The sequence below is a fragment of the Otolemur garnettii genome, unplaced genomic scaffold (genome assembly GCF_000181295.1).
Source record: "Otolemur garnettii isolate 467f Iridium unplaced genomic scaffold, OtoGar3 scaffold00260, whole genome shotgun sequence".
NCBI classification, from domain to species: domain Eukaryota; kingdom Metazoa; phylum Chordata; class Mammalia; order Primates; family Galagidae; genus Otolemur; species Otolemur garnettii.
The window spans coordinates 9468-34005 of NW_003852655.1; the positions used below are offsets into that span (position 1 = coordinate 9468).

The window sequence follows — 24538 nt, forward strand, 5'->3', positions numbered from 1 at the left end:
AGTCTCCTGCCTCAGCCTCCCAAGTAGCTGGGACCACAGGCGCCTGCCACAATGCCCGGCCATTTTTTGGTTGCAGCCATCATTGTTGTTTGGTGGGCCCAGGCTGGATTCGAACTTGCCACCTTAGGTGTATGTGGCTGGTGCCTTAACCACTTGAGCCACAGGCACCGAGCCTTGTAATTGTTTTCAATGAATGCATCCTCTGCTCACACAGATAGGAAGTTTTCCATACTGGTCCTGAGTCATTCCAAATACAAACAGCCTTGTTTGTGGGGTCTTCCAGCCACCAGACAGGTCAAATAATGACATTTGGGAATGTAGCTTCTTTCTGATCCCTCTAGTGTCTGCCAGGCTATACATGAAATGAGTTCTTTGAAAGAAAGAGTATCAAGTTAAAAAGCTGACAGATACAGATTTACAGTATATCACATATACACATTACTGTTTTGCAAGCTTTTTATAAAGTAGTGTTTTGGCTTGCTAAGACCAAACAACAGCATATAATCACTGAGATATTTGTAGAAAACTGCATCAACGCCTTGAAGCATCAAAGTCACTGGTTGAAATTATTGGGTAAATCTAGTAAGTAGCTCAGGACCGAGAGTGGAGGCTCACACCTGCAATCCCAGCACTCTAGGAGGCTGAAGGAGGGTTACTTGAGCTCAGCAGTTCAAGGTCAGCCTGAGCAAGAGCCAGACGCCCTCTCTGCTAAAAATATAAAAATTAGTCAGATATCTTGGCAGGCACTTATTGTCCCAGCTACTTGGGAGCCTAAGGCAGGAGTACTGCCTGAGCCCCAGAATTTGTGGTATGCTAATGCTGTCTATCCTGAGTGAAAGAGTAAGACCCTATCTAAAAAAAGAAAAAAAGAAATAAAGGAATAAAGAAGTTTAGACACCACTTTCCAAAGACAATACAGTTCAGTATAGCAAGGAACTGGCTAATGAAATAGAAGACCAACTTACAGAACAAATAAAAGTAGCAAAGTATTTTTTATTGCAACTTGATGAATGCATAGTTGTTAGTAACATGGCAATTCTTTCAGCATATATATAATTTGAAATGGTGGTGATGTGAAAGAAGAAATATATTTTTTACCTCATTGCCAATGATGCTCTGAACCATATGCAACTGTGACAATTTACATTTCTATGCATGCAGAATATCTGTGCATAGAAATTTAATGGGTCCAGAATCCATTTTTCCCTCCCTCTGACCTCCTTCTGGTACTTTCTATTTGCCAAATCCAACCTGAAAACAGAAAGCCCCAGTGTTTCTGGGGGCAAGTCAACACAGAAGGTGGGCATAGAAGAGCCAAGGGAGAGTTAGTACCTGCACTGAGGGAGGGTTGTCTGTTTTGCTTGAAGTTGGGTGATGTTATAGCATTAAGTATATGCTGATAACAGTGATCCAGTAGAGATGGAAATGTTGGTATTGCAGAAGGATGAAACAAAGAACTCATTGTGACAAGAGGATATGAATGGAGACATGCATTTCATCCCTTATAACATAAGGAAACACAAACCCAAAAATAAAGGCAAAGCTGGCAGACTTGGTGATGGGTATGTAGTTTTTCTTCTGGTTACTTCCGTTTCTCAGTGACATAAGAGCAAAGGCACAGAAAGTAAGATGGAAGGGGTAGTGTAAGAAGTAGCCATCTCCACAGGTATGAGAACATCCTAGTTCTGGAAGAACTCATAGAAGCACCTAAGGACCTAGGCAATGGTCTTCAAGTGAGGTCTGTCCATGCAGTTTCCCAGATGCATTCTGCCCAGTAGGCCAAGGTGGATTTATCTGATGTTGAGGTTTTGTCAGGGGAAGTAGGAGGAGGGGGCAGGAGATTAAGGCTGAAAGTACAAACTAGGGTGTGAGCTCATGACAATAAGCCTATAAGTGCAAGCTGGGATGGGTATGAATGGGTAAGAAACAATGAAGGCTGCTCAGGCTTGATGCTCCCTGAATAACTGCTGGACTGGGACACTGAGATGCTCAGAGGGAGGGGTCCCTGAAATGGAATTTAGAAAAGAGGGCAGTTGTTGGTATTGTCAACAACTAGAAAACAACCTTGAAGTGGCTAGCTGAAGCAGTGGAGGCAAGATCACAAGAGGCAGGAGGGCCAGAAAGTGAAGATGTGGGGCATGAGGTGGGTGGGCTGTGTGAGAAGTGAATCCACCAGGAGTGAACTGAGATACTCAAATCCACAGATTGATGGAGACTCTGTAGCTGACAGTGCTCAGGAAGGGCTCCAGGGGCAACAGGTAGTAAGTGCTTCCAAGGGGCTGGGTGAGAAGACCTCAGTCTCAGTGGAGGAAACATGGAGGGAGGGCTGAATGCTGGGCAAGTTGGTCTCCATCAGAGCCACTTCCATACATTGGAACCCTCTGGAAGTTTCTGAACTGCAGCTGCCCAGGCCTTGTCACCAGGGACCCTGCTTCAGTTGGTCTAGGACAAGGCAAAGCCCAGCAGCCAGTACTCAAAAAAGTTTTTTTTTTTTTTTTTTTGAGACAGAGCCTCAAGCTCTCCCCCTGGGTAGCGTGCCGTGGCATTACAGCTCACAGCAACCTCCAACTCCTGGGCTCAAGCGAGTCTCCTGCCTCCGCCTCCCAAGTAGCTGGGACCACAGGCGCCCGCCACAAGGCCCGGCTATTTTTTTTTTGGTTGCAGCCGTCATTGTTGTTTGGCGGGTCCGGGCTGGGGATCCGAACCTGCCACCTTAGGTGTACGTGGCTGGCGCCTTAGCCGGTTGAGCTATAGGCGCCGAGCCCAAAAAAGTTTTCAAGGAGGGGGACGTCATAGAGACTGCATGAGCACATGAGTCAAGCATTTCCCTGAGCTTCCAAGGATGGTTTTGTTGCAGATTACTTCATCACATGTATTTCCCGTATTGTTGAAGTTATGTTTATAACTGGGTAATACCATCTGCGGATTTAACTTCATATTAATGAAGGGGGCTACAGAAGATTCATTATAAAGAGGGAACCAAGTGTGTAAGAATCACTGTCGTTGGTGACCCTGAGGGGTGGCGTGGAGCAAGGGTCTGCCTCAGGGCAGGAGATGATGCTCAGGTCAGGTGACAAGCAGACCCATGGTCACCAGCCTGGACAGGACCAGGTTTGATCAGACAGCATCATGAGGGGCAAAAGTCAATACTGAATGTGGGCCCTCTGCTGGAACAGAAAAGTCAGACAGGCAGATGAGCACAGAACCCTCAGCCAGCAGGTGGCAGCAGGGGACAGGCAGAGGGGCTGACTACAGAAGGCGGGCTTGACTCCAATACCCAACAAAGGTTCTCTTGGGTGCTTTGGTTTGTCGGCCTCGAGAGTCCCCACCTACCCCAGACTATCTCTCCCTCCCCTGGTTGCTCTGGCCATAGAGATTGGAGCCCCTTCCTCATTTCTTGCCTCACAGGAAATGACCAGGCCTCAGGGGCAGCCCAGTTTCACCCGCCTCAGGCCCTCTAAAGCCATCTTCTCTCCCCTGGACCCCCGCCTCAAACTCAGGATTCCTGTGGCTCTGAGTCTCCCTCTCAGTCCCTGATACACAGCACCCAGGAAACACTCCCTGCTCTATCCACAAGGGCAGCTCATTACCATTCCTGTCTGCCACTCCCATCTACCCAGTAAGGAGGCCCCAGCCCCCACCCCACAGGAGAACCCCAGACACAGACCAAGGCCATGTAGTACATTAAGCAGGGAAGGGTCCCAACCCAAAAGAAAGGCCTGGCCCAGACCTCAGAACCCACCACCCTCAGCCTCAAGGCCAAGAATGGCCAAAGCCCTTGATGGCCAGCCTACTACCCCCTCACTGGCCAGTTTGTGTGGCCTCCCTTCCTGCAGCCACTCATCCCACATTGTCTTCACTCCTGGGCACCTCAAAACCACTCGCCAATAGCCCTACACAGCCATTCCCAAGCTGCTGCTGCTTGGCACCTACGGGGGTGGGGCGTGGGTCTGGGGTTGAGGACACGCCTCACCTGACCTAGCTGCCAAGTCCAGATGGGCAGGTCCGGCCTGCCCACCCAGCAAGGTGCCACCTGCAGAGGCATAAAACCCTGGGAACCCAGCCAGAGGCAGCTCCTGAGATTGTCAGCCATGAAGGGGTGCAGCACCCTCCTGCTGGCGGCTCTCACCGTGCTCTGTGTCTGTGGTGAGTCTGTGCCACTGGGCAGGTGGCAGACACTATGCTTCAAGCATACTGCAGTAGGGGCTTGGGTTATGTGGGAAGCTAAAATGCTGGCATCAGGCTCCTGCAGTGGGTACTCTGTCCACCCATCACAGAAGTGGGCAGGGACCCTGCTGGCCCTGGCCCCCACCCCAGGCAAGCCCAGCCAGCCCCAGGTCCCCACCCAGCCCAGCTAACCCCAGCCCTTTAAGCCCCAGGTCAGACCAGCCTCACATCAGGGGCTTGACTCACCTTACCCAGGGATCCAAGGGAGCCTGACTCGAGATGGGGCAGTTGAGATCAGGAGGTCATTGCAGGGGAGTCTCAGGTGGGAATCTGATGTGTGGGGGGAGATCTGGAAGAGGAAAGGTGAGTGTTGACAGGGAGACCACAGAGGCTGGAGCTCTGGCCTAGCATCATCTCACTCGTGACACAGGGCTGGTGACAGCGGGGGACAACGATGAGTTTTTCATGGAATTCTTGCAAACGCTGCTGGTGGGGACTCCAGAGGACCTCTATGAGGGGCCCCTGGGCAAGTATGATGTCAACGAGGATGCCAAAGCAGCACTGGCAGAGCTCAAGTCCTGCATCGACAACCTGCAATCCATGCACAAGGAGGAGCTGGTCAAGCTGCTGGTACGGGGGCCGGGGGGGTCCCATTCCCCAAGGACCTGTGGCCCTACTGAGACCCACCCTATGTGTGGTCCCCAGACTACCACTCACAAATGCCTGATCTGCCTCAACTACTGAGGTGGACACTCCAGACCTCCCACCCACAGAGCAGCCCCAGACTCCACAGGCCTGCTTGCCCTCCAGCTTGTGGATACCCCCTTGCACATGTGAACACACACAGATACAGACACACAGATGCAGACATGCAGCACACACTGCACACACACACTCACAGACACAAGACACGTGCATGCTCACAGTGGACCCCAGAGGCTGGCCCAGGACCGTCTGCCTGATGGCTCTCCTGCCCCACATGTCTGCCTTCCAGGTGCAAGTTCTGGGCAATGAGGATGGTGCCTAAGTGGACCCCAGATGTGACTCCAAGCAGCCACAGGACCATCCACACAGCAGCCATGAACACACTGCCCCACTACTACTTCCCCATGTGTAAATTTACCCTCAAATTGTCTAATCAATAAAGCCTTCTGCAGATCAGGGTCTGGCTCCTGTCTTTTGCCCACTGACACAAGAAAAGTTCACATCAAGAACACACTCAAGGACACGACCAGACATTCACTCTCATGTACAGTATTGCACACCAGGTCCCACTCATGAAGCATGCATGTGAGCACCACCCATGAGGGTGGGAGCACACCTGGGATCCACATAGGAGCCAGCAAACAGTGGGCAAGACTCACAGTGGAAATCTAGTAGATGCCATAGACCACAGGCACCACACGGACATGGGAGGCATCCGGAGGGAGAGGGTCTGCAGAGGCAGTGTGGGAGGCAGGAGGGGCACAGAGCCCTGGAAAGAGGAAATGTGTGGGCTGAGCAAGGACATACGGCACCCTGCCCCATCTTCCCCAGGGCCAGGTGGGAAGCTTGGCATCTGGGAGCAGGTGTTCCAAGACAGTAGCTGTGCCCAGACCTATGCCCAGACATGCAGGCTGCCAACAACCAAGTCCAGGGCAGATTTGAGAACAACTTCTCTTCCCAAAGTCACTCAAAGAAAGAGTATGCCTGGAAGAGCCTGACCCCCAAGAGGACCCCTGATAGGGTGGAGAAGAAAGTGCACATATCCAGGACACCCAGGGTCCCAGGGTCCCAGGGTGGGCTGGGTCAGCAGGCGAGCAGTCTAAGAAAGGTGAGTGGGTGTAGCACCTCCCATGCTACCTCCTGCCCACAACCAGTCCAGATCCCAGGATGCCCCACAACTAGGACCTTCCTTCAGTTTCCCTAGCTTTATGGTCCCTACTCGGGGCAGAGCTGAGTGGAATCACCACCTTCACTCCTTGGCCACTCCCCACTCTAGGCCTTGTGACCTCACTATCCTGTTCCTCCCCTCCCCACTTCTGTCCCACCCCAGCTTGGTGGTGGGGGGGTCCCTGTGAGTGTGCTCCCTGTGAGGGGTTCCTGGTAAAGAGATCCTGGTGAAGGGGGCTTGGTGGGACCTGGTGAGGGGCACCGAGTGGGGATTCCTGGGCAGAGACCATTGTCTTCATCACACAGACTAATCTTAGAACCTGTCATCCCACAGAGCCACATTCTAGAGCTCAGGGGTGGGGACCCCTCCCCAATTCTTGAAGCCCCCAGGGAGAGAGGGAGCCCTTTCTCTCCATGTTTCTTTTGCGGCAACTCCCTGGCACAGAGGCCCAGGGGACAGACTGTCCCAGAGGAGGCTGGGTCCATAGGCTGCTCTGAGCACCACCCCTGCACCAAAGAGGTAAAGGCCCTCCCTGGTCCAGAGCACAGCCTCAATTAAGAAATTCCACACCTTGGCCTACCTGCTCCTTGCCGGGGTAGGGGATCCTTAGAGCCATAAGGGGTATCAGTCTGGGGCCAGAGTGGAGAGCCCCTCTTGGTGTGCATGGCAGGGTCTGCCCTACCTCCTGGCTCCCAGTTGGACACCCACAAAGGATACTGCTGTGGGTCTGCTCTGTCAGTGTTGGCAGCAGTAGGGTGGGGATGGGGGAGCCAGTATGAAACAGGACAGAGGCTTTCCAGTAACTGGTCACCTTATCATCCATGGACAGAGCTAGCCATGGCAGAGGAGGCATGGGTGGGCGCCTGGAGGCCCCATCGCCCCCGGGGGCCCATCATGGCCCTCTACAGCAGTCCTGGACCCAAGTACCTGATTCCACCAACGACGGGTAAGAGCTAAGGGCCTGGGATGTCAGGAGCTGGGCCTGAGGTAGGGATGGGGAGGCCTGAAGTAGGGATGGGGAGCCTTGGGGAATTATGGGCCCAGGGAAGCCTACAGGAGCTGGGGGGCCTGGGGCACATTTGCTAATGCCCACAGGGAGGAGGCAGGTTAGGTCCAGGTTGTTCAGAGTCCACTGGGCCCACAGGATTCACAAAGCACACGCCCACCAAGCTGCGAGCACCTGCCTACAGCTTCCGAGGGGCCCCCATGCTCCTGGCAGAGAACTGCTCCCCAGGGCCCCGCTACAGTGTGAACCCCAAGGTCCTAAGGACGGGCAAGGACCTCAGCCCTGCCTTCTCCATCCTGGGGCGCTACCACACTAAGACCATGCTGACCCCTGGCCCAGGTGAGTGACCCTGCCTCAGGCTCCTTACTCAGAACAGAGGCCCTAACCTCCCTCAGCCCTGCCCCTCCCTGTGGGGTGGCAGCTGTACTTCCCTAATCTCCTGCAGGTGAGGCAGGCCGGGTGTGAGAGCTTAGCCATCCTCACGCCTCCTGCCCCATCTACTCTTGAGGCAGCACCACCAAGCTGGGCAGAAAAGCCTCTGAGATCCAACCTGGACATTTCTCCTCCTGAGTCCAGGGGCCAGACCCACATCAAACCCTACTCTCCCTACTCAGAAACCTTTTCCCCCTGCCCACAGTCAATGTTTCCTCCTAGACATCCCCAAACAGGCCAGTCGCCATCTGTGTTGGGGACCAGAGGCTCCATGCCTGGAATATCGAGGAGTCTTCCTTGAATCACTAGACAGAGCCAGGTATCTTCATTGACCCAGCACCACCCCCACCCCACTCCTGCCCCTAGGTGACTACTTTCCTGAGAAATCTACCAAGCACGTGTTCGATTCAGCACCCAGCCACTCGATCTCTGCCCGGACCAAGACCTTCAGAGTGGACAGCACCCCAGGTTTGTGGCAGCCTGGACAGTCTCTAGCTGACTAGACTTGGGTATCCCAGATGGGGTGGGTGAGACATGGCAGCATAATGGAGAACCCCAGAGAAGGAACCTGATGGCTCACTCTGGCCTGAGGTTCTTCATCCACCCCACAGGCCCCGCTGCATACATGCTGCCTGTCGTGATGGGGCCCCACACTGTCGGCAAGGTCTCCCAGCCGTCTTTCTCCATCAAGGGCCGCAGCAAGCTGGGCAGCTTCAGCGATGACCTGCACAAGGCAAGGGCCACACCAGGACAGAGCACTGCCCCCCTCACCAGACTCCTTGCCTCCAGAACCCAGGACCACCACTTGGCCCTGCTCTGCTGACTCCCCTTAGCCCTTCAGACCTGCATCTGGGGATCTGCCCCATGCTGAGTGACACTGCAGTGGTGGGAGGTGTGGCAGTAGACCAGAAAGAAGAGGCCCAGGCCACAGCCCAGGAGACAGGGGCAGTGCTAAGGACAAAGAGAGAAGGGTTTTATGAAGTGCTGTCTGGAGGATGAGAGGTAGTTTTAGGGCAGCATGGCAGGAAGGTAAAAGAGGAGAAACATAAGCCTTCAGTCATTTGGGGGAGGAAGGTTCAGCTGTGGAAACAGCCAGTGCAAAGGTCTGGCCTGGGTACGTGTCTGAGGAAACTGATGGGCCTGAGACCTGTTGTCCTCACCAGCCCCAGGCCACTGCCCTCAAGTCCAACAGGACAGCATCCCATAGGAAAGGGGCCTCTCACACACTCACAGGAGGGATGGCACTGCCAGAGAGAGGCTGAAGGCAGTTAGACGACGTGTGTGTTGTGGTTCCTATGGCATGACAGAAGACAGAGGGGACACGGATGCATAGGCACTGTCCGTGGCTGATCGCCTGCCCTCTGGGCCCATGGGCCCTAGCAGACTGATCCTGTCTGAAACTCTTTTGCCTCCCAGACCCCAGGTCCCGCAGCCTACCGTCAGACTGATGTGCAGGTGACCAAGTTCAAGGCTCCACAGTACACCATGGCTGCCCGGGTGGCACCCCCAGGGGACAAGACCCTCAAGCCAGGACCTGGAGCCCATAGCCCTGAGAAGGTACAGGGAGAGCACAGCCTGGGGTGGGAGGGGGACATAGCCTGGTAGGGTACAGCGAATTGCATGGTGGGGAGCATGGCCTAGAAGCAGTGGGTCAGGAGGCGGGGCCCTAGCTTGCAGACTGGGGATACAATCTTGTGGTGGAGGGTACACAGCCTGGGTGAATGAGGTGGGGACACAGCAGGGAAGGGGACACAGCCCTGAAGGGCTGAAGTGGGGACACTGCCTAGGTGGGGGTACAGCCCCCACAGCCCTGGGAGGGTGAGGTGTGGACACAGCCAGAGTGTGCATAGCTGGGAGAGGGGGAGGGGAAGGGCCGGAACCCTCCGGACCCTGTCCATCTCCAGTACTAGCCCCAATGGCAGCCCTTCAGGGACATGGGGCCAGAGGCCCCGCCCTACACACTCTGTGCATGTCCTGAAACACAGCCTTTGTGCATGTCCACCATGGCCCCAAGCTCAGGATGGCAGCAGCCTGGCCCCAGCTAGGGCAAAGAGCAGGGTGGGAACAGGGTGCCAGTCCCACTCACAGCTTCTCCTCTTCCAGGTGACCCTGACCAAGCCCTGCGCCCCCATCGTCACCTTTGGCATCAAACATTCTGACTATATGACACCGTTGGTTGTTGATGTGGAATAGCCCAGCCCCTACTGCAACCACCAGCCCCGCCTCTGAGAATCAAGTTCCCACCAGGAAATTCACTGGCTGCCAGGGTGAGGCTGTCTCCACCAGCTGGGCTATAGCAAGCCTACCTTTGTGGGACAGAGCATGCTTGTCTGCACATTGTGAAGTTATTTTTTCTATGCTACTTTCCCATTGCTAATCTTGTTTCCTGCTATGCCCAGATTTTTTAATAAATCATGGATTCTCTTAGCAAGGGTTTATCTTGGGGGAAAGTCTTTTCCAGAAATGTCCTCCATAGGCTGTCAGCACGAGCCCACAGAGGCTCCCATCCCAGCTTCTTGGGCCTGGACTCTGTGCAGGGAGAGATGGGAGGGCCCCGGAGCCTTCCACACCCTGCCCCTCACCTGTCCTCTTGATGCTTTCTGCCTTGAGCCTCAAAGACAGCCACACTTGTGCTCACCACTGCCCTCTGAGAGATGGGGTCTGTGACCCTCCCTGTGGTCAGGACTGGAGCCTGTGACTGTGCTGAATAAAGGGGTATGACAGAAGCAGTGCCACCTGACTCATGACTCCCAGCACACAATGAAAACAGCTTCTTCCTAAATACCCCCACATCTGTGTTTGCAAATGGCACCAGCCACTAAATTGTGGGAAAGCTGTGCCTGGTGAGGCCATGTGCAGCACCAGGGTAGTCAGCCCAGCTATTCCCTTTGACCTCTGCTCACACCAGCACTGACCTGAGTGAGACTTCAGGTGGTGGCAGCAGCAGCCACCGCCCCCCACCCCCATCTCCAAGTGTGGCTGCAGCATCATGGAGCAAAGACAGCCACCCCTGATCTGCCCTGCCTCAAATTCTGCCAATTATTGCTCTTTTAAGTTAGTAAGTTTTAGGGTGATCTGCTACACACCAACAGATGACTGAGGCAGTACAGGAAAATGTGGACAGGAAAAGTGGTATAAAGACTGGGCCTTCCAGAGGCTGCCCAGAAGTCCAAGGCCAGGACTCAAGGAGTGGACTGTGGACTGCACCTCAGCCTCGAGGGGAGGTCACTTCAGGGCGGATGGCCCTGTTAGACATACTGCAGGACTATCACCTGCTGACTCTGACTGGGCTGTGACTATGCCAGGCTGCATATTCTAAGCACTTTGTGTTTACTCATTTAATCCTTACACAGTAATGCTCTCATCATCCCCACCGGAGCTTCAGGCACCTGGGCAGAGAAGGGCCAGGAAGAAGTGGTGGGTCTGTTGTTCCCTTCCCAAGGCAGCCCTAGAAGGGTGAATGAGTAGGGATGCAGGAGTCCCACAAGGGTGAAGACGGGAAAGGGTTAGGGTTTATAGCACCAGAACTCATAGCCAGCAGCTCCAGACAAAACTCCCTCAAATCTCAAGGAAATGAAGACAAAGACCACGATTTACTTCTTCATGAAGCTGTGTTTATTCCACTTTTTACTGTTAATATATCTTGTTCTTGAATTATGAAACAGAGCCTGGCAGTCTCTCCTGACCTAGCAGAGTGGGCAACCCCAGCCCTTCCACTGGGCTCCCAAGGCCCCTTTGTGCTTTACTGGTGTCAGAGGTCAAGTCAGCAAACCCCACTTGTCCATAGAGTTAGATCTGACACAATGAAAGGAGGAATAGAAAAGCAAACTAGTAAGGAACCATAACTCAGACCCCAAAGTACCTTGGAGAACTGTAAACAACTGTGCAGACAGAGGGGACAACGTAACATCTCCAAGATGGGAAAGCACTTCTGCAGCAAAGGCGCCCCCAGCAGCAGTCTAAACGCTAAGTCTGCATCAGCAAGGTGAGTGGGTGCTGGTGCAGCAAAAGGGGCCTGGGGCCCTCCTTTGGTTCTCACAGGTCAGCTTTTTGGGAAGTATAGGTCAGCCATGCATGGCCCAGGAGAAGACAGCAGGGGAACATGGTACTGGGGTATGGAGGTGCCATCTACAGTGACCCTATGAGGACAAGATGGAGGCAGCTGCCACTAAGCTTGGTATTGAGGGGACCAGGCCTTATAAGCCAAAGGCTAAGCCAAACCATGACACAAAGACACTAGGATGCCAGGAATGACAGGTAAAGGGACATCCAAGGAGAAGGCAACTTAGAAGCCAGACTAGCATGGCTAAGAGGGTTTAGTTCCCGAGATCTAGAGGCAGGAGAGCCACCTTTGAGGGTACAATGCCCACACGCACTGGGAAGAGGAGAAAGCATATGGATCCTCCTCCTCCAGGAGCCTGAGGGGCTCATCCAGTATGGCAGAAAGCCAGGTGATGAGGAAGGAGGCTATGTTAAGCGTGTACAGGAAGGCTGGTCCTGTTGTGCGAAAGGGTGGAGGGAGGCAAGGGTGCCCAGAACTGCAGGTCAGAGCAAGGTAGGACTGCAAGGCAGAGAGGCCAGGATGTGGCTCATCTGTGCTCAGCCCAGAGCTCAGAGGCAGTTCTGCATGGTCAAGACATATAATGTAGTTACACAGGTGGGCAGACAGCTGAAAGGGAGTGATCAGGAGGTAGAAGATGGGAACAAGGACAGAGAATGGTACAGGGCCACTCAGCTTCTTCTTTAAAGGTGTTTTTATGCCAAGGCAAGGGCACTAGAACCTCTCCTTGAGGTGGGAATAAGTTGCTGCTCTGCAAGCCCAGTGGTTTGGTTTGTGTGAACATGGACTGGGACCAGTGGGCAGTGAAGACACAGGAAGAGGTGGGTGGGGAGGGCAGTATGTAGACACTAGAGACAAAGAGGGTACATGGGGCTCCATCACAGCCAGGGAGACTGGCTAGGCCTGGTAGAAGAGCAAGAGGTACTGATATGGCAATAATTCTTAGCAGGCAGCCTATGGGTCCTCCCCAGGAAGCTGCTATCTGGAACCACAGAAGCCCCCCCGCCCCTCAACACACGTTCTGCCTGATTCTGAAATGCAGGCCCATTCCTAGGTCTATTCTTCTGGAAACCCATCGTTAGTACTGGGTGGATCCTGAAACCTGAGAAACTAAGTTTCTGCTCCTGGATATACAGCCAGATGACCCAGAAGGATCCAGGACCAATAGTTAAAGCCAAGGCTATGTCCATGCCTTCATCCACAAGCTTCATCCTTCCCAGGGCTCTGGCTTCATCTGCACAACTGGAGGGCAAGCACAGAGGACTCACAGCAGGACCTCTTAGCTCACATTGGTACACCTGTCCTTGGCAAGCTCAGCCAGAAGTAACTGCCATCTCCAGGACCAACGTCCTTGGAAGAGATGGCATTCTCTTGGGGTTTGCAGCCATAGCCCCTTCCTGTGTCAGCTCCACACACCTCAGATCACAGACACGGCCTCACTCAGATAAGGACGTCCCAGAGGGACCTTGAGATGTCAGTGCTCCAAGAAGTGGGAGAAAAGTTGCTGGCCACAGGTGACCACGTTCAAGATTCAATAGCTGCTCAATCCTAGCTCCTCCTGGCATACTGTGGCTCCAACTCTGCTGATATCTCTAGCACCTGGGGATGGGATGGGGGCTGGGCCTTGGTTTCCCCGAGGGAAAGGGTCCCTTCTATATGTGGGACAAGCCAACATGAGCTCAACAATCAGAGGCAGCCACAGCCTCCCGCCACATAGGAAGAAGATTCCTAACCCAAGACTGTAATTTCAAAAGAGTATCTTATACGTTGTAAGTCCTCCGGAGCCCAGGACAACAGGCAGGGAAGACCCAGGCTGCCCTTGGCACCCACAAAAGTCAGTTCCCACTGGCTCACGTCCTTGCCCTTGACAAAAGGTAGGAGAGAATGAAGAAGGCCACGATTAGGCCCACAGCCACACCACACAGAAGCTTCCGGTTGTCTCGCCCAGACCTTGCCATGGTGGAGAAGCGCTTCACGCTCCCTGTAAGCAGGCTGGTCATGCTGGTGAAATCCGAATCCTGAAGGAGGAATCCCAGCAGGATCACACAGGAGTGGGACCTTGACCACCCACCCGCACCAACGCTGAAGGAGAGGAGATATAGCAGGTAGTGTGGGCGCAGAGCCAGCAGACTTGCACACACTGCAGACCCTTACCATCCCATCCAGGTACCGGTTTTGGTCCTCTGCATCCCTATCGATGTCCAGGGCCAGCTGGTCAGGACACAGAGAAAGCAGGGTTGGGCTACGACAGACATAATATAGCACTCACCCCTCCCCTCAAGACTAACCAGATCTTGTTAATAGCTCTGCCAGACATGGTGTCACCAACAGAGGTCAGAAAGGTCCAGGTCCCACAAATTGAACAAGGAGGACAGAAAACTGCCTGAAACACCTCCCCCAGGCTCTCCACCCTCCCTTCCTCCCCACTCCCCAAGAGCACCAGGTAGAAATAAGAGGAGAAGACCACCACTGACCGATTTGAGCCTGGTGACCTTGGAGGCCAAGCTGTCAGACATCCTCTTGTTTTCCTGGTCCAGAATCTCTTCCACCACATCAGCACTCTGACCTGTGATTAAGAGGAAGCAGCTAAGGGGCTGTATGCACCCAAGCATGACCCCTGTCATTCCAATGGCACTGGTAGAGTCAGACATCTATCAGGACCAGGCCCACTTGTACCTGCTGAGTAGGTCCAGCCCTAACTCAAGTTCCACGTGTAGACTGTGCACATGTGAGACAGGCTGCATAAAGGCTGACATGTAAGCACCTGTTTTTGAACACATGTCCTACATACATGTCTAGTTGGGAAGAGACAGGCAGTGGCATTGGGTTCAGTTCAATCAGCACTTTCTGAAGCTGAAGGTACCAGATCTTAGACCAAACCCTAGCAGGCTGGTGAGATGCAACACTTGACATCACAGATGTCACATTTGCATACATGGAACTTAACTCAGAGAAAGGAAAGTCTTTCAAGGACCTGGGAAAGACTTAGGAAGAGCACCCCAGAGGGGCTGCAGAGGTGACCTTTGAACTAGGCATTGTAAAGGCAACAAGTAACCAGGACAGGACATTGGGAAGGCCCTTTGCCACAGAGAAAATGACTAATGAAAGCTCCCTAACTCCCCAAAACGGGAGCTGAGGTCGACACAGACAGTCCTCAGTCTGCATCTCACATAGGGCTTCCTGCAACACCCAGAGAACAAGGCTTGCAGAGACCTACCCTGTGACAGGTGACGAGGAGTTCCTGTCACGTCAGGTGGGTAAGAACTGCCTCTCCACCAACGTGGAGTACAAAGTCGCCACTGACCCAAAGCATGAAAGAACCAGCGTCGATGCGGCCCATCAAATGGGGGGAAGGGGGCGCTGTCCTAGGAATCACTGACGTGTACAATACTCAAAGAGAAGAGAACTACGGTCCTGTCACTACTTCCCGCTCGTTAATCCCTTCAATCGCCACAACTGCCCTGCGCGACAGGCATCAACATCCCACTCACAGAATAGCGGCTCCGAGAGAAGAAAGGGGGCGCCCAGGGCCCCGGTCAGCATAGGCCCTGCTTGGGCCACGCGCGGCCTCTACTAGGGATTGATCCGGGGGAACCATCTAGCCTAGGCCCGGCCCATGCTCCAGCCCACCCCGACTCCACGCAGAATGACCTCAAAGGGAGCGGTGGGGTGGGACCCTCGTGACCCCCAGCCCGGCGCGGCTCGGTGCCCGCCCAGTTCCCGTCCCAACCTCCAAAGGCCCCGCGCTCACCCCGGGTCCAGTCCGCCATCACGTCTCGAGCCAACCCTAACTCACGACCACGCCTCCTACGCGGCTTGGTCCTGGCAAAAGATTCCGGACCCGCCCACGCAGACCACGCCCCTTCCTCCTCAGGCTCCCTCAACTTCCGGCCGTGGTGGCCGTGCCGGTGATAGGCGGGAGCGGAAGTGACGCACCCGGAAACCGAGGATGCGGCGGGGCCGTTTGATTTGGGACCAATGGATAGCCTGTATCTTAGCGCTTGGCCTGTGGTACTGGGAAGACTCCCTGTAAGGGAGTTAGGAGGATTCTCCGGTGGGGCTGTGCCGGGGGAGCAGCCGGGGTGTGGTGCGCCGTGACCTGGCGCGACTGGGCAAGGTCCATTATCCTGAAAAGTGGCGCTCAGGGCCTCGGACAATATCTGTAGCGAGTGAGCGCGGCTTGAAAAACTGGAAAACTGTGGGAAAATGGAAGAGGAGGGACGGGGTAGCAGGGGGAGCCTTCATACCAGGGCTCCCGTGGAGGGCCGGGCCCCTACGCGGGCGCTCGGCAGGAGTTTGCAGAAGAGTAGGTGGGTGGGCCACCACAAGGGGCGTTTCCGACGTGTCCTTTAATCCTCGTGTCTCCACTGAGATGGGCACCTGGACCTGGCATCGCCTCCGTCCTGATCTCTTACCCCCTTCCTGGGCCCACTACGTTCGTTCCCACCTTTGCACTTGCTGCTTTCTCTGCCTGGAGGGGATCTTCCTCCAGATCGTTTCCTGGCTTGCTTCCTGTAGCTGTCTCAATAAAAACGGCACTTCTCACAGCCCTTGGACTGTGACCGCCTCAAGTCGTCTCGTTTGTCTGCCCCTCTGGAACACGAGCTCCATGAAGGCAGGGACTTGTGAGTGCTGCTGACCCGCGTCCCAGCGTCTTGCGTGGAGTAGGCGCTGGACGCACGTATAACCAACTTAGAGGTTCAGGGCTTCGGCTTGCTCTGCATCCCAGAGGGACTGCAGAGTGCCGCGGGGAAAGGTGGGGACTGAGCCTTTCTTGGGTTGGAAATTCCGCCGAGAAGTGAGGGGTCGCTGTTCGGTTCAGGGCGCCTCGGTCAGTCACCGAGTCGGGTCTCGGACGTGGGGCTGCCGTGGCCGCGCCGTGCCACGCCACCTTGGGACGCTCCACCTTAAGGTGAATACGCCCCTTCCGGCCTCTTCTGTGCGTCCCGCACGCCCCTTCCCGGCTTCCCCCGCGCGCCTATGCGGAGCTTCCCGGGCCTAGGCGGCGCCGGCAAGCAGCTGAGCGAAACCTCCGGCCTTCGTGGCCGGACTTTCCAAGCGCCAATCCCGGGGACGCCATGGAGCCCCGGGCGGTCGCGGAAGCTGTGGAGACCGGGGAGGAGGCCGTGATCATGGAAGCTTTACAGACGTACAACCGGGAGGTGAGCGGCAGCCCAAGGCCGTGGGACCGGCATGGAGGGACCAAGTGGTGCACGCGCGCGTGGGCGGCAGGGCGTTGTGTAGTCATGGGGAGCCGGGGTGGCGCGAGTCGCGGGGAAAGAGTGGGGGCGCGCCCATCGGCAGCAGGTGCGTAGGGCGATGACAGCCGGTCATCAGTCCTGAGCGGCGGCAGCTGCTGCAGAGTTAGAGGCTGACAGGCGCCCCCATCCGCGTCCTACCCCATGTGCACTCGGCGTCCACTGGGTCTTTCTGCAGCATTCCCACAGCTTCACTTTCGACGATGCCCAACGGGAGGACCGGAAGGTGGGTGCTGGCCCAAGGGGGAAAGGGGCGGGGACCGGTGACCTCGGGAGGAGGGACCTGGTGGAGCTGCTCTTTTCCCTGTCCACAGAGACTGGCCGAGCTGCTGGTCTCGGTCCTGGAGCAGGGCTTACCACACTCCCACCGTGTCACCTGGCTTCAGAGTGTCCGAATCCTGTCCCGGGACCGCAGCTGCCTGGATCCCTTCACTAGCCACCAGAGCATTCAGGCACTGGCCTGCTGTGCTTGCATCTGCGCCTCCAAAGAGTCGGTCCCAGAACCCCCGGACATGGATGTTGTACTCGAGTCCCTTAAGTGCCTGTGTAACCTCGTGCTCAGCAGCCCCGTGGCCCAACTGCGGGCGGCAGAGGCCGGCCTCGTGGTGAAGCTGGCGGAGCGTGTGGGGCTGTACCGTGAGCGGAGCTTCCCCCATGACGTCCAGTTCTTTGACTTGCGGCTCCTCTTCCTGCTGACAGCACTCCGCACTGATGTGCGGCAGCAGCTGTTTCAGGAGCTGGATGGAGTTCGCTTGCTGACTGATACACTGGAGCTAACCCTGGGAGTGACTCCTGAAGAGGGTCCCCCCAAGTTACTTCCTCCCCAGGAGACTGAGCAAGCTATGGAGATCCTCAAAGTGCTCTTCAACATCACCTTCGACTCTGTCAAGAGGGAGGTGGATGAGGTGAGGGCTGACCTGAGTCCATGGGTGGGGCTCAGCTCAGCTTAGGTATTTCCTGGACCCACCTCCCACTGGGTTCCTTCACTTTCCTGGGTGTCAGACATGGAGTGGATAGGAAGGAACTCTCAGCCTGTTGGGAGGAGGCCAAAGAGACGCCTGTTCCAGGAAGGGGTCTCAAGGAAGGTCTGTGACAGAGGTGGACCATCCACCCTGGAAGGTTTCACTTTTGCTGGCCTGGCTGTGGCTGGACAGGAGGGCTGCTCATGCTGCCTGAGTAAGGATTCTTCTTATTAGGCTGTGGGTGTAGGGCCTTCATTCAAAGGAAATACATTAATGTTCTTGGTCAGAGAAGTGCTCCTGGTAGAACATTTGCAGTGTCTGTAGGAAAAGAGCAGTGGTCATCTTTAGCTCTAGTGCTGGCCAGAGTCACCTAGAAGAGTCCAAGGGGCCAGGTGTGCAGTAAAGATGCATTATTGATGCGACACAGTCCCGGAGTGCAGAGACAGTGGGGCTTACCCTCACAGGAACCCTTTTCTTTGATTAGGAAGATGCTGCCCTTTACCGGTATCTGGGCACCCTTCTTCGGCACTGCATGATGGTTGCTGCTGGAGACCGTACAGAAGAGCTCCATGGGTGAGAGTAGGGTGTGTTCTGGGAGGGAAGTATGCCCAGATGTCCAGATGGTGGTTTGAGTCCCTGGCTGTGGATCAGAACCACTTCGGAGCCCAGGCCCTGCCCTAGAGAGCCTGACTTTGGGCGGGACTGGACATAGGGTGTTTCCAGAAGAGTCCCTGGTGCCTCTAACAGGCTAGGACAAGAGGCATGAATTTTGTAGCAGGAATATGCTACCTGGACCTTCAGGAATGGCGACAGGTGGTGTGATATTTATAAGGCACCTTGATCTCTTGCCCCTGATCATGGGTGACCTGCTCCTGTGCTGGTCTGGGTTTTGAGAGATCATCTGGTGCTTCAGCCCAGAAAGGGCAGGGCAGGCAGGGCATCTGCAGAGTTTGTCTTCTCCTCACAGGGCCCTTGAACTCAGTCCCCATGCTTGGCTTTAGTCCATAGGGTTGCTCCTGGAGCACCCCCACATGCTGGTTCATGTAATCTGTTGCCTCAGCAGGGCCTGTTAAGACCCCTCCCATCTGTCCTCAGCCACACAGTGAACCTTTTGGGGAACTTGCCCCTGAAGTGTCTGGACATCCTCCTCAACCTGGAGCCACATGAAGGCTCCCTGGAGTTCATGGGAGTGAACATGGATGTGATTCATGTCCTCCTTGACTTCCTAGAGAAACGTTTGCACCAGGTAGGCTGGGGAGCTACTGTGCAGGCTCCCCTAGTGGCTCTGGCCCTGGCTTTCCTGCACAACTGTGATCACTGCTTTTGCACCATCCACACTGGTAAGTGGGTGATGTGGACAGTTCCTTCAGCACCTGGTGGTCTGGCCAGGTCCTTCCTCCTTGAGAAGCATGTAAACAGCCCACACATACTTGAAGGGTTCACTTTTGCTGATTACTTACAAGGAAAGAAGTTTTCCAAAATCTAGCAGCATGCTTGCTATATTTTTAGACTTTTTTGGTGGATTTTCCTTTGGTCCTGAGAAGCCCCCATCCCTGCTTTTGACCCTTGGACTCTTAGTGTCACTGTGTACAGGCAGACCCTGATACAGGCATCAGCTGTCCTTTGGCGTCCTGAGACCCACAGAAGCCTCTGAACGGTACCATGGGACATCCAGACAGCTGGGACTCTAACCACCTTTCAGGAGCTTGTGGACACTAGGCAGGCTGTAGTGCAACAGACTGAGATTGGGTAGATCTCTCAGGAGTCCATACTGCTTAAGGGATGCTTACCATGTGTGTGAGCTGGTTAGGATGGGGAGCAGGTGCTGGACACGAACTGTGGTCATCTGTGCCTATTGCTGCTGCTGCTGTTAGGATCCAGGAAAGTGAAGTGGGAGGGTGAGGAGGGACAGGAATTCCCTGCTCTCTACACAGAGTAGAGATTCTATTGTTACTTTTTGCCACCATTTTCTGAGGGCAGTATGTGTGCCAGTGTGACCTAACAGCTTTAGGTGCTTTGTATTTTCACAACCCTGGTTTATAGTTGAGAAAGTTGAAGTAGTTATTTGCCCCAAGTTACAAAGCTTGCAAAGAACTTCCTGAGTTGGGTCCTGTCCCCGTCCCTTTCAAAGCTGACAGAGACACCTCCCACCTACTCTTTGACTGTTGGCTTACTGCAGGAGGCCTCTTCCCGAATCCCTGCCACTGGGCCTCCCTAGGGTGTGTTTGAGCATGTGCATAGCCCTGCTCCCCTGCCAGCCTTGAGTCTGGTAGGAGTGCACTCTGTGATGGAAGCTCCTTTGCAGACACACAGGCTGAAGGAGAGCGTGGCTCCCGTGCTGAGCGTGCTGACAGAGTGTGCCCGCATGCACCGCCCAGCCAGGAAGTTCCTAAAGGCCCAGGTATGGGGCAGAAGAGTTTGTGCTCCTGGGGGACATGGCTTTGCCCTGGTCACAGACCCTGGCTGCTCTAAGCCCAGGCTTAAGGACAGCTGCCTCCCCAGGTACTGCCCCCGCTACGTGATGTGAAGACCCGGCCTGAGGTGGGAGAGTTACTTCGAAACAAGCTTGTCCGCCTCATGACGCACCTGGACACAGATGTGAAGAGGGTGGCTGCTGAGTTCCTGTTTGTGCTTTGCTCAGAGAGTGGTGAGTGGGGGAGGCCTGGGCCCCAGCCTGCCCTGCCTTGGCCATATGTGCATATTGACCTCTGTCCTGCCCTCAGTGCCTCGGTTCATCAAGTACACGGGTTATGGGAATGCTGCCGGCCTCCTGGCTGCCAGGGGCCTCATGTCAGGGGTCCGGCCCGAGGGCCAGTACTCAGAGGATGAGGACACGGACACAGATGAGTACAAAGAAGCCAAGGCCAGGTGTGTGCCCCTAACACTTGGGGCTCCTCCACAGTGCCCTAGTCCCTGCTCCTACTCCCATCGGGACTCTTGTGGGGTGGGTGGGACAGAATGACAAATGGATAAGACCTTCCAGAGTCGGGCACATATTCCTAAGTGATGTCTATCTTAACATCAATAGGAGTCATTTTGAGAACACAGAGACCAATGAGGCCAGGGCTGTAGGGTACAGAGTGTGGTCAGGTGGGGCTGTGGGGTACCTACTGTGGTCAGGTGGGCGTGTGGGGTATAGAGTGTGGCCAGGTGGGGGGTGTGGGGTACAGAGTGTGGCCAGGTGGGGGGTGTGGGGTACAGAGCGTGGCCAGGTGAGGCTGTGAGGTACAGAGTATTGTCAGGTGGTAGGAGCTTGTTGTCTGTGGTGCTCCTGGAAGAAGGTCTCTTCCTGTGGTTGACTTGCCCCCTAACCCCAACCCCACCCCACTGGGAAAAGAGGTTTCTTGCCAATCCAAGCCTGAGCAGGAAGGTGTGGGATTCTACCAACCCCACGCAGCCCCTCCTGTCCTAGAGAGTCACTAACACATTCCCCATACTCCCTCCCCTGGGAAACAGCATAAACCCAGTGACCGGGAGGGTGGAGGAAAAGCTGCCTAACCCTATGGAGGGCATGACGGAGGAGCAGAAGGAGCACGAGGCCATGAAGCTGGTGAACATGTTTGACAAGCTCTCCAGGTGTGTAGTGTGGTGAGGAGGGGCCTACAGCTAGAGGGGAGAGCAGACCCACATCCTGACTTATGAGCCCTAAGACAAGGGATCAGAGGAGGGCTTGGGATCTGGCAAAGCTGTACTACTGAAGTTAGAAATCACTTGCTCTGGAGGAAGTGTCCTGAAGGGTTAGGGTGAGAGGTCAATATCATGCCCATTTTACAGATGACAATTGAGGCCCAGAGAAACTAAGAAAATATCTTCAAGGTATCATAGGCTTTGCCAATAAATGGAGCAGCCCATTTGGTAGAGAGGAAAGTAACATTCAGGGGTGAACAAGACCCCAGCCTGGCACATGGGGCCCGTTCACCAGCTCCATTGCATCTTTCCCCTGCAGGGACAGAGTCATCCAGCCCATGGGGATGAGTCCCCGGGGTCACCTGACATCCCTGCAGGACGCCATGTGTGAGACTATGGAAGGGCAGCTCTCCTCGGACCCTGATTCAGACCCCGACTGAGGATAGCAGCTCTTCTGCTCCCCCTTTGGAACTGGTGCTGCTTCCAGAGATTTCTTTGGGGCTACAAACCCAGGAAGTCACATCCTGCTGGCCACAGAGCTCCATGCCCCTTTCCTCAACCTGGAGACCTTTTCTCTTTATTTCTAAGGTTCTGCTTATGATTTACCTCTAGCCCAGTTTCTTATCTTTGGGACCACAATGGTTCTGCTATAACTGTTTTCAGCACTCAGCCTTGATTTCCACAGATGAAGACTTTTATGTGTGCAGGGGCTGCTATCTGAGGGCAGGGCCTCCCTGGACACAGGAGAGTGCATCTAAGAGGGCAGGGGCTTAGTGTACACTCAGGCTGAGATTGGAGTGCTAGCCCAGAGCCAGCATGTTGAGGCATGTGTTTCATTTTAAAAGGGAAAAGAAGCTGCTAGAATTTTATAGACAAATGTCTCACACATAATTCCAAGGTGTGCTCTGTTGTTTCTGTCCCCAGCGCAGGGCTAGTGCCTCTTCCACATTCTCCCTGGTCCTGGCTTAGCCACCCACTGTTGTATCCACAGCGCCTGGGCTCTTGCTGGTTGTGGCAATTAAATCTCAATCCCTCCTGGCTTAGACTATGAATACTTCGAATGAAGGAAAATGCCCCTTGTGCAAACATCATTGAGGTTTCTATTGTGCACCACAAGTAGCCACAGAAACATCATTGTGGAATAAAGAGTATAAGGTAAGAATGAGTGTGAATATACATGTAAAATAACAAGTAGGGAAACATTAAGTAGAACAGAACTAATTTCATTCTTTGTAGTAGTCTGTTTCCTAGGTCACCACTCAATGAAAGACAAGGTCATGGGACCCCTTTCCATGGAGTCTTAATAGTTAAATCTATTCTGTCAGCACCAGGCAAGGCCAGGTTCAGGGACAGGAGAAGCATTTGCCCCAGGAAACACCAAGCCAACCAGGATGCCAGGAAGGAGGATGTACACATGGGTAGGTGGTGAAGGGGAAGTAGTCAGTGCTGGAGGGGTCAGCTACTGGTGCTGGGCCTTGCTACGACCCTAGGAGAAAAAGCAAGCTCTGCTCACACATCCCAGTGGCCTGAGCATGGGTGAGAGCAGTCTGACAAGATGCCAGGAGCCAGCATGGTCTTAGGTGAGTAGTGTTTCCATCTCCTAGAGATTAACTCTAGCAGCACCACTGGAAGAGGCCCTGGTAGGTGACAGCATGAGGACAAGAGACAGGCTAGGATGTGGTAGAATGTTCTGGAACATAGTTTCCCAAGGAAAGGTTGAACAACAGGATATGATGCCCTTCAGAGAGGAGAGCTAGTGTGGAAAAGAAAGTGCTGCCATATCCAGGGTGAATTCAGAGACAAATGCTCCCCTTCCTCAGACTCTTCAAGTAGTATGAGACACCCATGTACCTCAAGGTTCCCCTTCCATATTCATGCCAAAAACATCATCTAACTAAAAGACCCTAGGACCCAGATCTACAGCCTGGCTCTTCTACCCCCTGGGGCTGCTGAGCCTGCCCTTTGGACGGTGACCCTAGCACAGAAAAAGCACATCTGACCTATGAAAAAGTCCACTCTGTTTTAGTCCAAGAGGGATCACTGTCACAAGAAAACATCCTGCATGAAAAGCAGAATGAAGAGTTGGACACAGCAAACAGTTCCTGTGTGTCAGGTGGCACCAAGTGTGCGTATACCCTCCTCACAGCATGGATGGCCTCACACCCATTCCTGAGAGTGCATGTCCTGCTTCAGTAGCCAATACTTGTAAATCTGCCCAAGCTGTCTTCAAGCATGAGGTCACATCTGAAATGAGGTGTGGACCTCTCCTGTGTCACTATTTCTTGCACGTGGGGCAGTCATCACCCTCCTATTTGTCTTGTCCATTGAGCTGAAACAGGAGAAAGAGTTTTAGTTCTCTGTAAACACCTAGCCAGGCCAACAGATTGCATGGCCTGGTCAAACATGTAACTGGAGACAAGCAAAACGTTTTATAAAAAGGTTTAGGTCCAAGTTAATCCCAGCATGCCTGAACAGAATAGGGTGGGCTAAATGGAGAGCCTCTCCTCTATTTTTTTTTTTTTTTTTTTGAGACGAGTTTCACTCTGTCACCCTGGATACAGTGCATCATAACTCACAGCAACCTTAAACTCCTCAGCTCAGGTGATATTCCTAAATAGCTGGGACCATAGGCACCTGCCACAACACCTGGCTAATTTTTCTAATTTTTAGAGACAGGGTCTTGCTTTTGCTCAGGCAGGAAGGTCTTGAACTCCTGAGCTCAAGCAATCCACCAAGTTGGCTCTTAGAGTGCTGGGATCACAGGTGTGAACCACCACGCCTGCCCTAAGAGATGTTAAGTACCCAACGGAGATTTGCCGACTGAGTTTAAGCACTTAAAACATTCATGATTTGGAAAAGTCACTCTCCTGCATAGCAATTGTTAAAAAAAACTAAACTCATAACCCATTAACATAAATGTTTTGACACTTGATGGTCTTTCTTTTTAGTGAGATGAGAAATAGTACCATCCTACATCATAGTTCTAAGAACCAAATTCTAAAATGACAAGCCAAAAATACTAGTGGTAATGATGGTTAATATCTGTGGATTCTCTCTCCAGTTTAGTCTTGGTAAGAAATGAGGCTGGCTTGGTGCCTATGGCTCAAGTGGCTAAGGCACCAGCCACGTACACCTAAGGTGGTGGGTTTGAAT

At 54.1% G+C, this 24538-nt stretch overlaps 5 protein-coding genes across 8 annotated transcripts in view; 3 read left to right on the top strand and 2 right to left on the bottom strand.

Moving 5' to 3' along the window:
* Positions 1 to 4091: 4091 nt before the first annotated feature.
* SCGB1C1 (secretoglobin family 1C member 1) lies at positions 4092 to 5194 on the top strand. The gene is made up of 3 exons (XM_003802753.1): positions 4092 to 4146; positions 4598 to 4797; positions 5162 to 5194. The coding sequence occupies exons 1-3, from the start codon at positions 4092 to 4094 to the stop codon at positions 5192 to 5194; spliced, it is 288 nt and encodes a 95-aa protein (XP_003802801.1).
* Positions 5195 to 6875: 1681 nt separating this feature from the next.
* On the top strand, positions 6876 to 9671 carry ODF3 (outer dense fiber of sperm tails 3). 2 transcript variants are annotated; one of them, XM_003802754.2, is made up of 6 exons: positions 6876 to 6986; positions 7185 to 7385; positions 7845 to 7946; positions 8090 to 8211; positions 8895 to 9035; positions 9582 to 9671. In XM_003802754.2, the coding sequence occupies exons 1-6, from the start codon at positions 6878 to 6880 to the stop codon at positions 9669 to 9671; spliced, it is 765 nt and encodes a 254-aa protein (XP_003802802.1). In that variant the 5' UTR covers positions 6876 to 6877. The 2 variants fall into 2 exon arrangements, with proteins under 2 accessions (XP_003802802.1, XP_012668773.1); XM_012813319.1 differs by lacking the exon at positions 8895 to 9035.
* Positions 9672 to 11070: 1399 nt separating this feature from the next.
* Positions 11071 to 15355, bottom strand: BET1L (Bet1 golgi vesicular membrane trafficking protein like). Its single transcript, XM_003802755.3, has 4 exons — positions 15290 to 15355; positions 14013 to 14104; positions 13693 to 13749; positions 11071 to 13556 (listed from the first exon to the last, which is right to left on the bottom strand). The coding sequence occupies exons 1-4, from the start codon at positions 15306 to 15308 to the stop codon at positions 13389 to 13391; spliced, it is 336 nt and encodes a 111-aa protein (XP_003802803.1). The 5' UTR covers positions 15309 to 15355; the 3' UTR covers positions 11071 to 13388.
* A 1141-nt stretch (positions 15356 to 16496) lies between these two features.
* Positions 16497 to 21990, top strand: RIC8A (RIC8 guanine nucleotide exchange factor A). Its single transcript, XM_003802756.3, has 10 exons — positions 16497 to 16700; positions 16975 to 17022; positions 17111 to 17701; positions 18243 to 18331; positions 18854 to 19004; positions 20064 to 20159; positions 20261 to 20405; positions 20482 to 20626; positions 21215 to 21334; positions 21705 to 21990. Exons 1-10 carry the CDS (start codon positions 16617 to 16619, stop codon positions 21823 to 21825), a joined length of 1590 nt encoding a protein of 529 aa, XP_003802804.1. The 5' UTR covers positions 16497 to 16616; the 3' UTR covers positions 21826 to 21990.
* A 423-nt stretch (positions 21991 to 22413) lies between these two features.
* SIRT3 (sirtuin 3) overlaps positions 22414 to 24538 on the bottom strand; it is a 40575-nt gene continuing 38450 nt past the window's right edge. Inside the window, exon 7 of one of the 3 annotated variants that reach the window (XM_023508605.1) lies at positions 22414 to 23714. In XM_023508605.1, the coding sequence (XP_023364373.1) occupies positions 23694 to 23714 (21 nt within the window). In that variant the 3' untranslated portion in view covers positions 22414 to 23693. The remainder of the gene's footprint in view (positions 23715 to 24538) is intronic. The other 2 variants (XM_012813338.2, XM_023508606.1) reach the window with 2 other exon arrangements.

What these genes read in the sequence shown, in the direction of transcription:
- RIC8A (XM_003802756.3), top strand. Translation starts at nt 16,617, where the DNA reads ATGGAGCCCCGGGCGGTCGCGGAAGCTGTGGAGACCGGGGAGGAGGCC. An exon ending in TACAGACGTACAACCGGGAG is followed by an intron (nt 16,701 to 16,974) that starts GTGAGCGGCAGC and finishes GTCTTTCTGCAG; the next exon opens with CATTCCCACAGCTTCACTTT. An exon ending in TCAAGAGGGAGGTGGATGAG is followed by an intron (nt 17,702 to 18,242) that starts GTGAGGGCTGAC and finishes TTCTTTGATTAG; the next exon opens with GAAGATGCTGCCCTTTACCG.
- ODF3 (XM_003802754.2), top strand. Translation starts at nt 6,878, where the DNA reads ATGGCAGAGGAGGCATGGGTGGGCGCCTGGAGGCCCCATCGCCCCCGG. An exon ending in CATGCTGACCCCTGGCCCAG is followed by an intron (nt 7,386 to 7,844) that starts GTGAGTGACCCT and finishes TCCTGCCCCTAG; the next exon opens with GTGACTACTTTCCTGAGAAA. An exon ending in CAGAGTGGACAGCACCCCAG is followed by an intron (nt 7,947 to 8,089) that starts GTTTGTGGCAGC and finishes TCCACCCCACAG; the next exon opens with GCCCCGCTGCATACATGCTG.
- SCGB1C1 (XM_003802753.1), top strand. Translation starts at nt 4,092, where the DNA reads ATGAAGGGGTGCAGCACCCTCCTGCTGGCGGCTCTCACCGTGCTCTGT. An exon ending in CACCGTGCTCTGTGTCTGTG is followed by an intron (nt 4,147 to 4,597) that starts GTGAGTCTGTGC and finishes CTCGTGACACAG; the next exon opens with GGCTGGTGACAGCGGGGGAC. An exon ending in AGGAGCTGGTCAAGCTGCTG is followed by an intron (nt 4,798 to 5,161) that starts GTACGGGGGCCG and finishes TCTGCCTTCCAG; the next exon opens with GTGCAAGTTCTGGGCAATGA.
- BET1L (XM_003802755.3), bottom strand. An exon ending in AGGTCACCAGGCTCAAATCG is followed by an intron (nt 13,750 to 14,012) that starts GTCAGTGGTGGT and finishes TGTCCTGACCAG; the next exon opens with CTGGCCCTGGACATCGATAG. An exon ending in ACCGGTACCTGGATGGGATG is followed by an intron (nt 13,557 to 13,692) that starts GTAAGGGTCTGC and finishes TTCCTCCTTCAG; the next exon opens with GATTCGGATTTCACCAGCAT.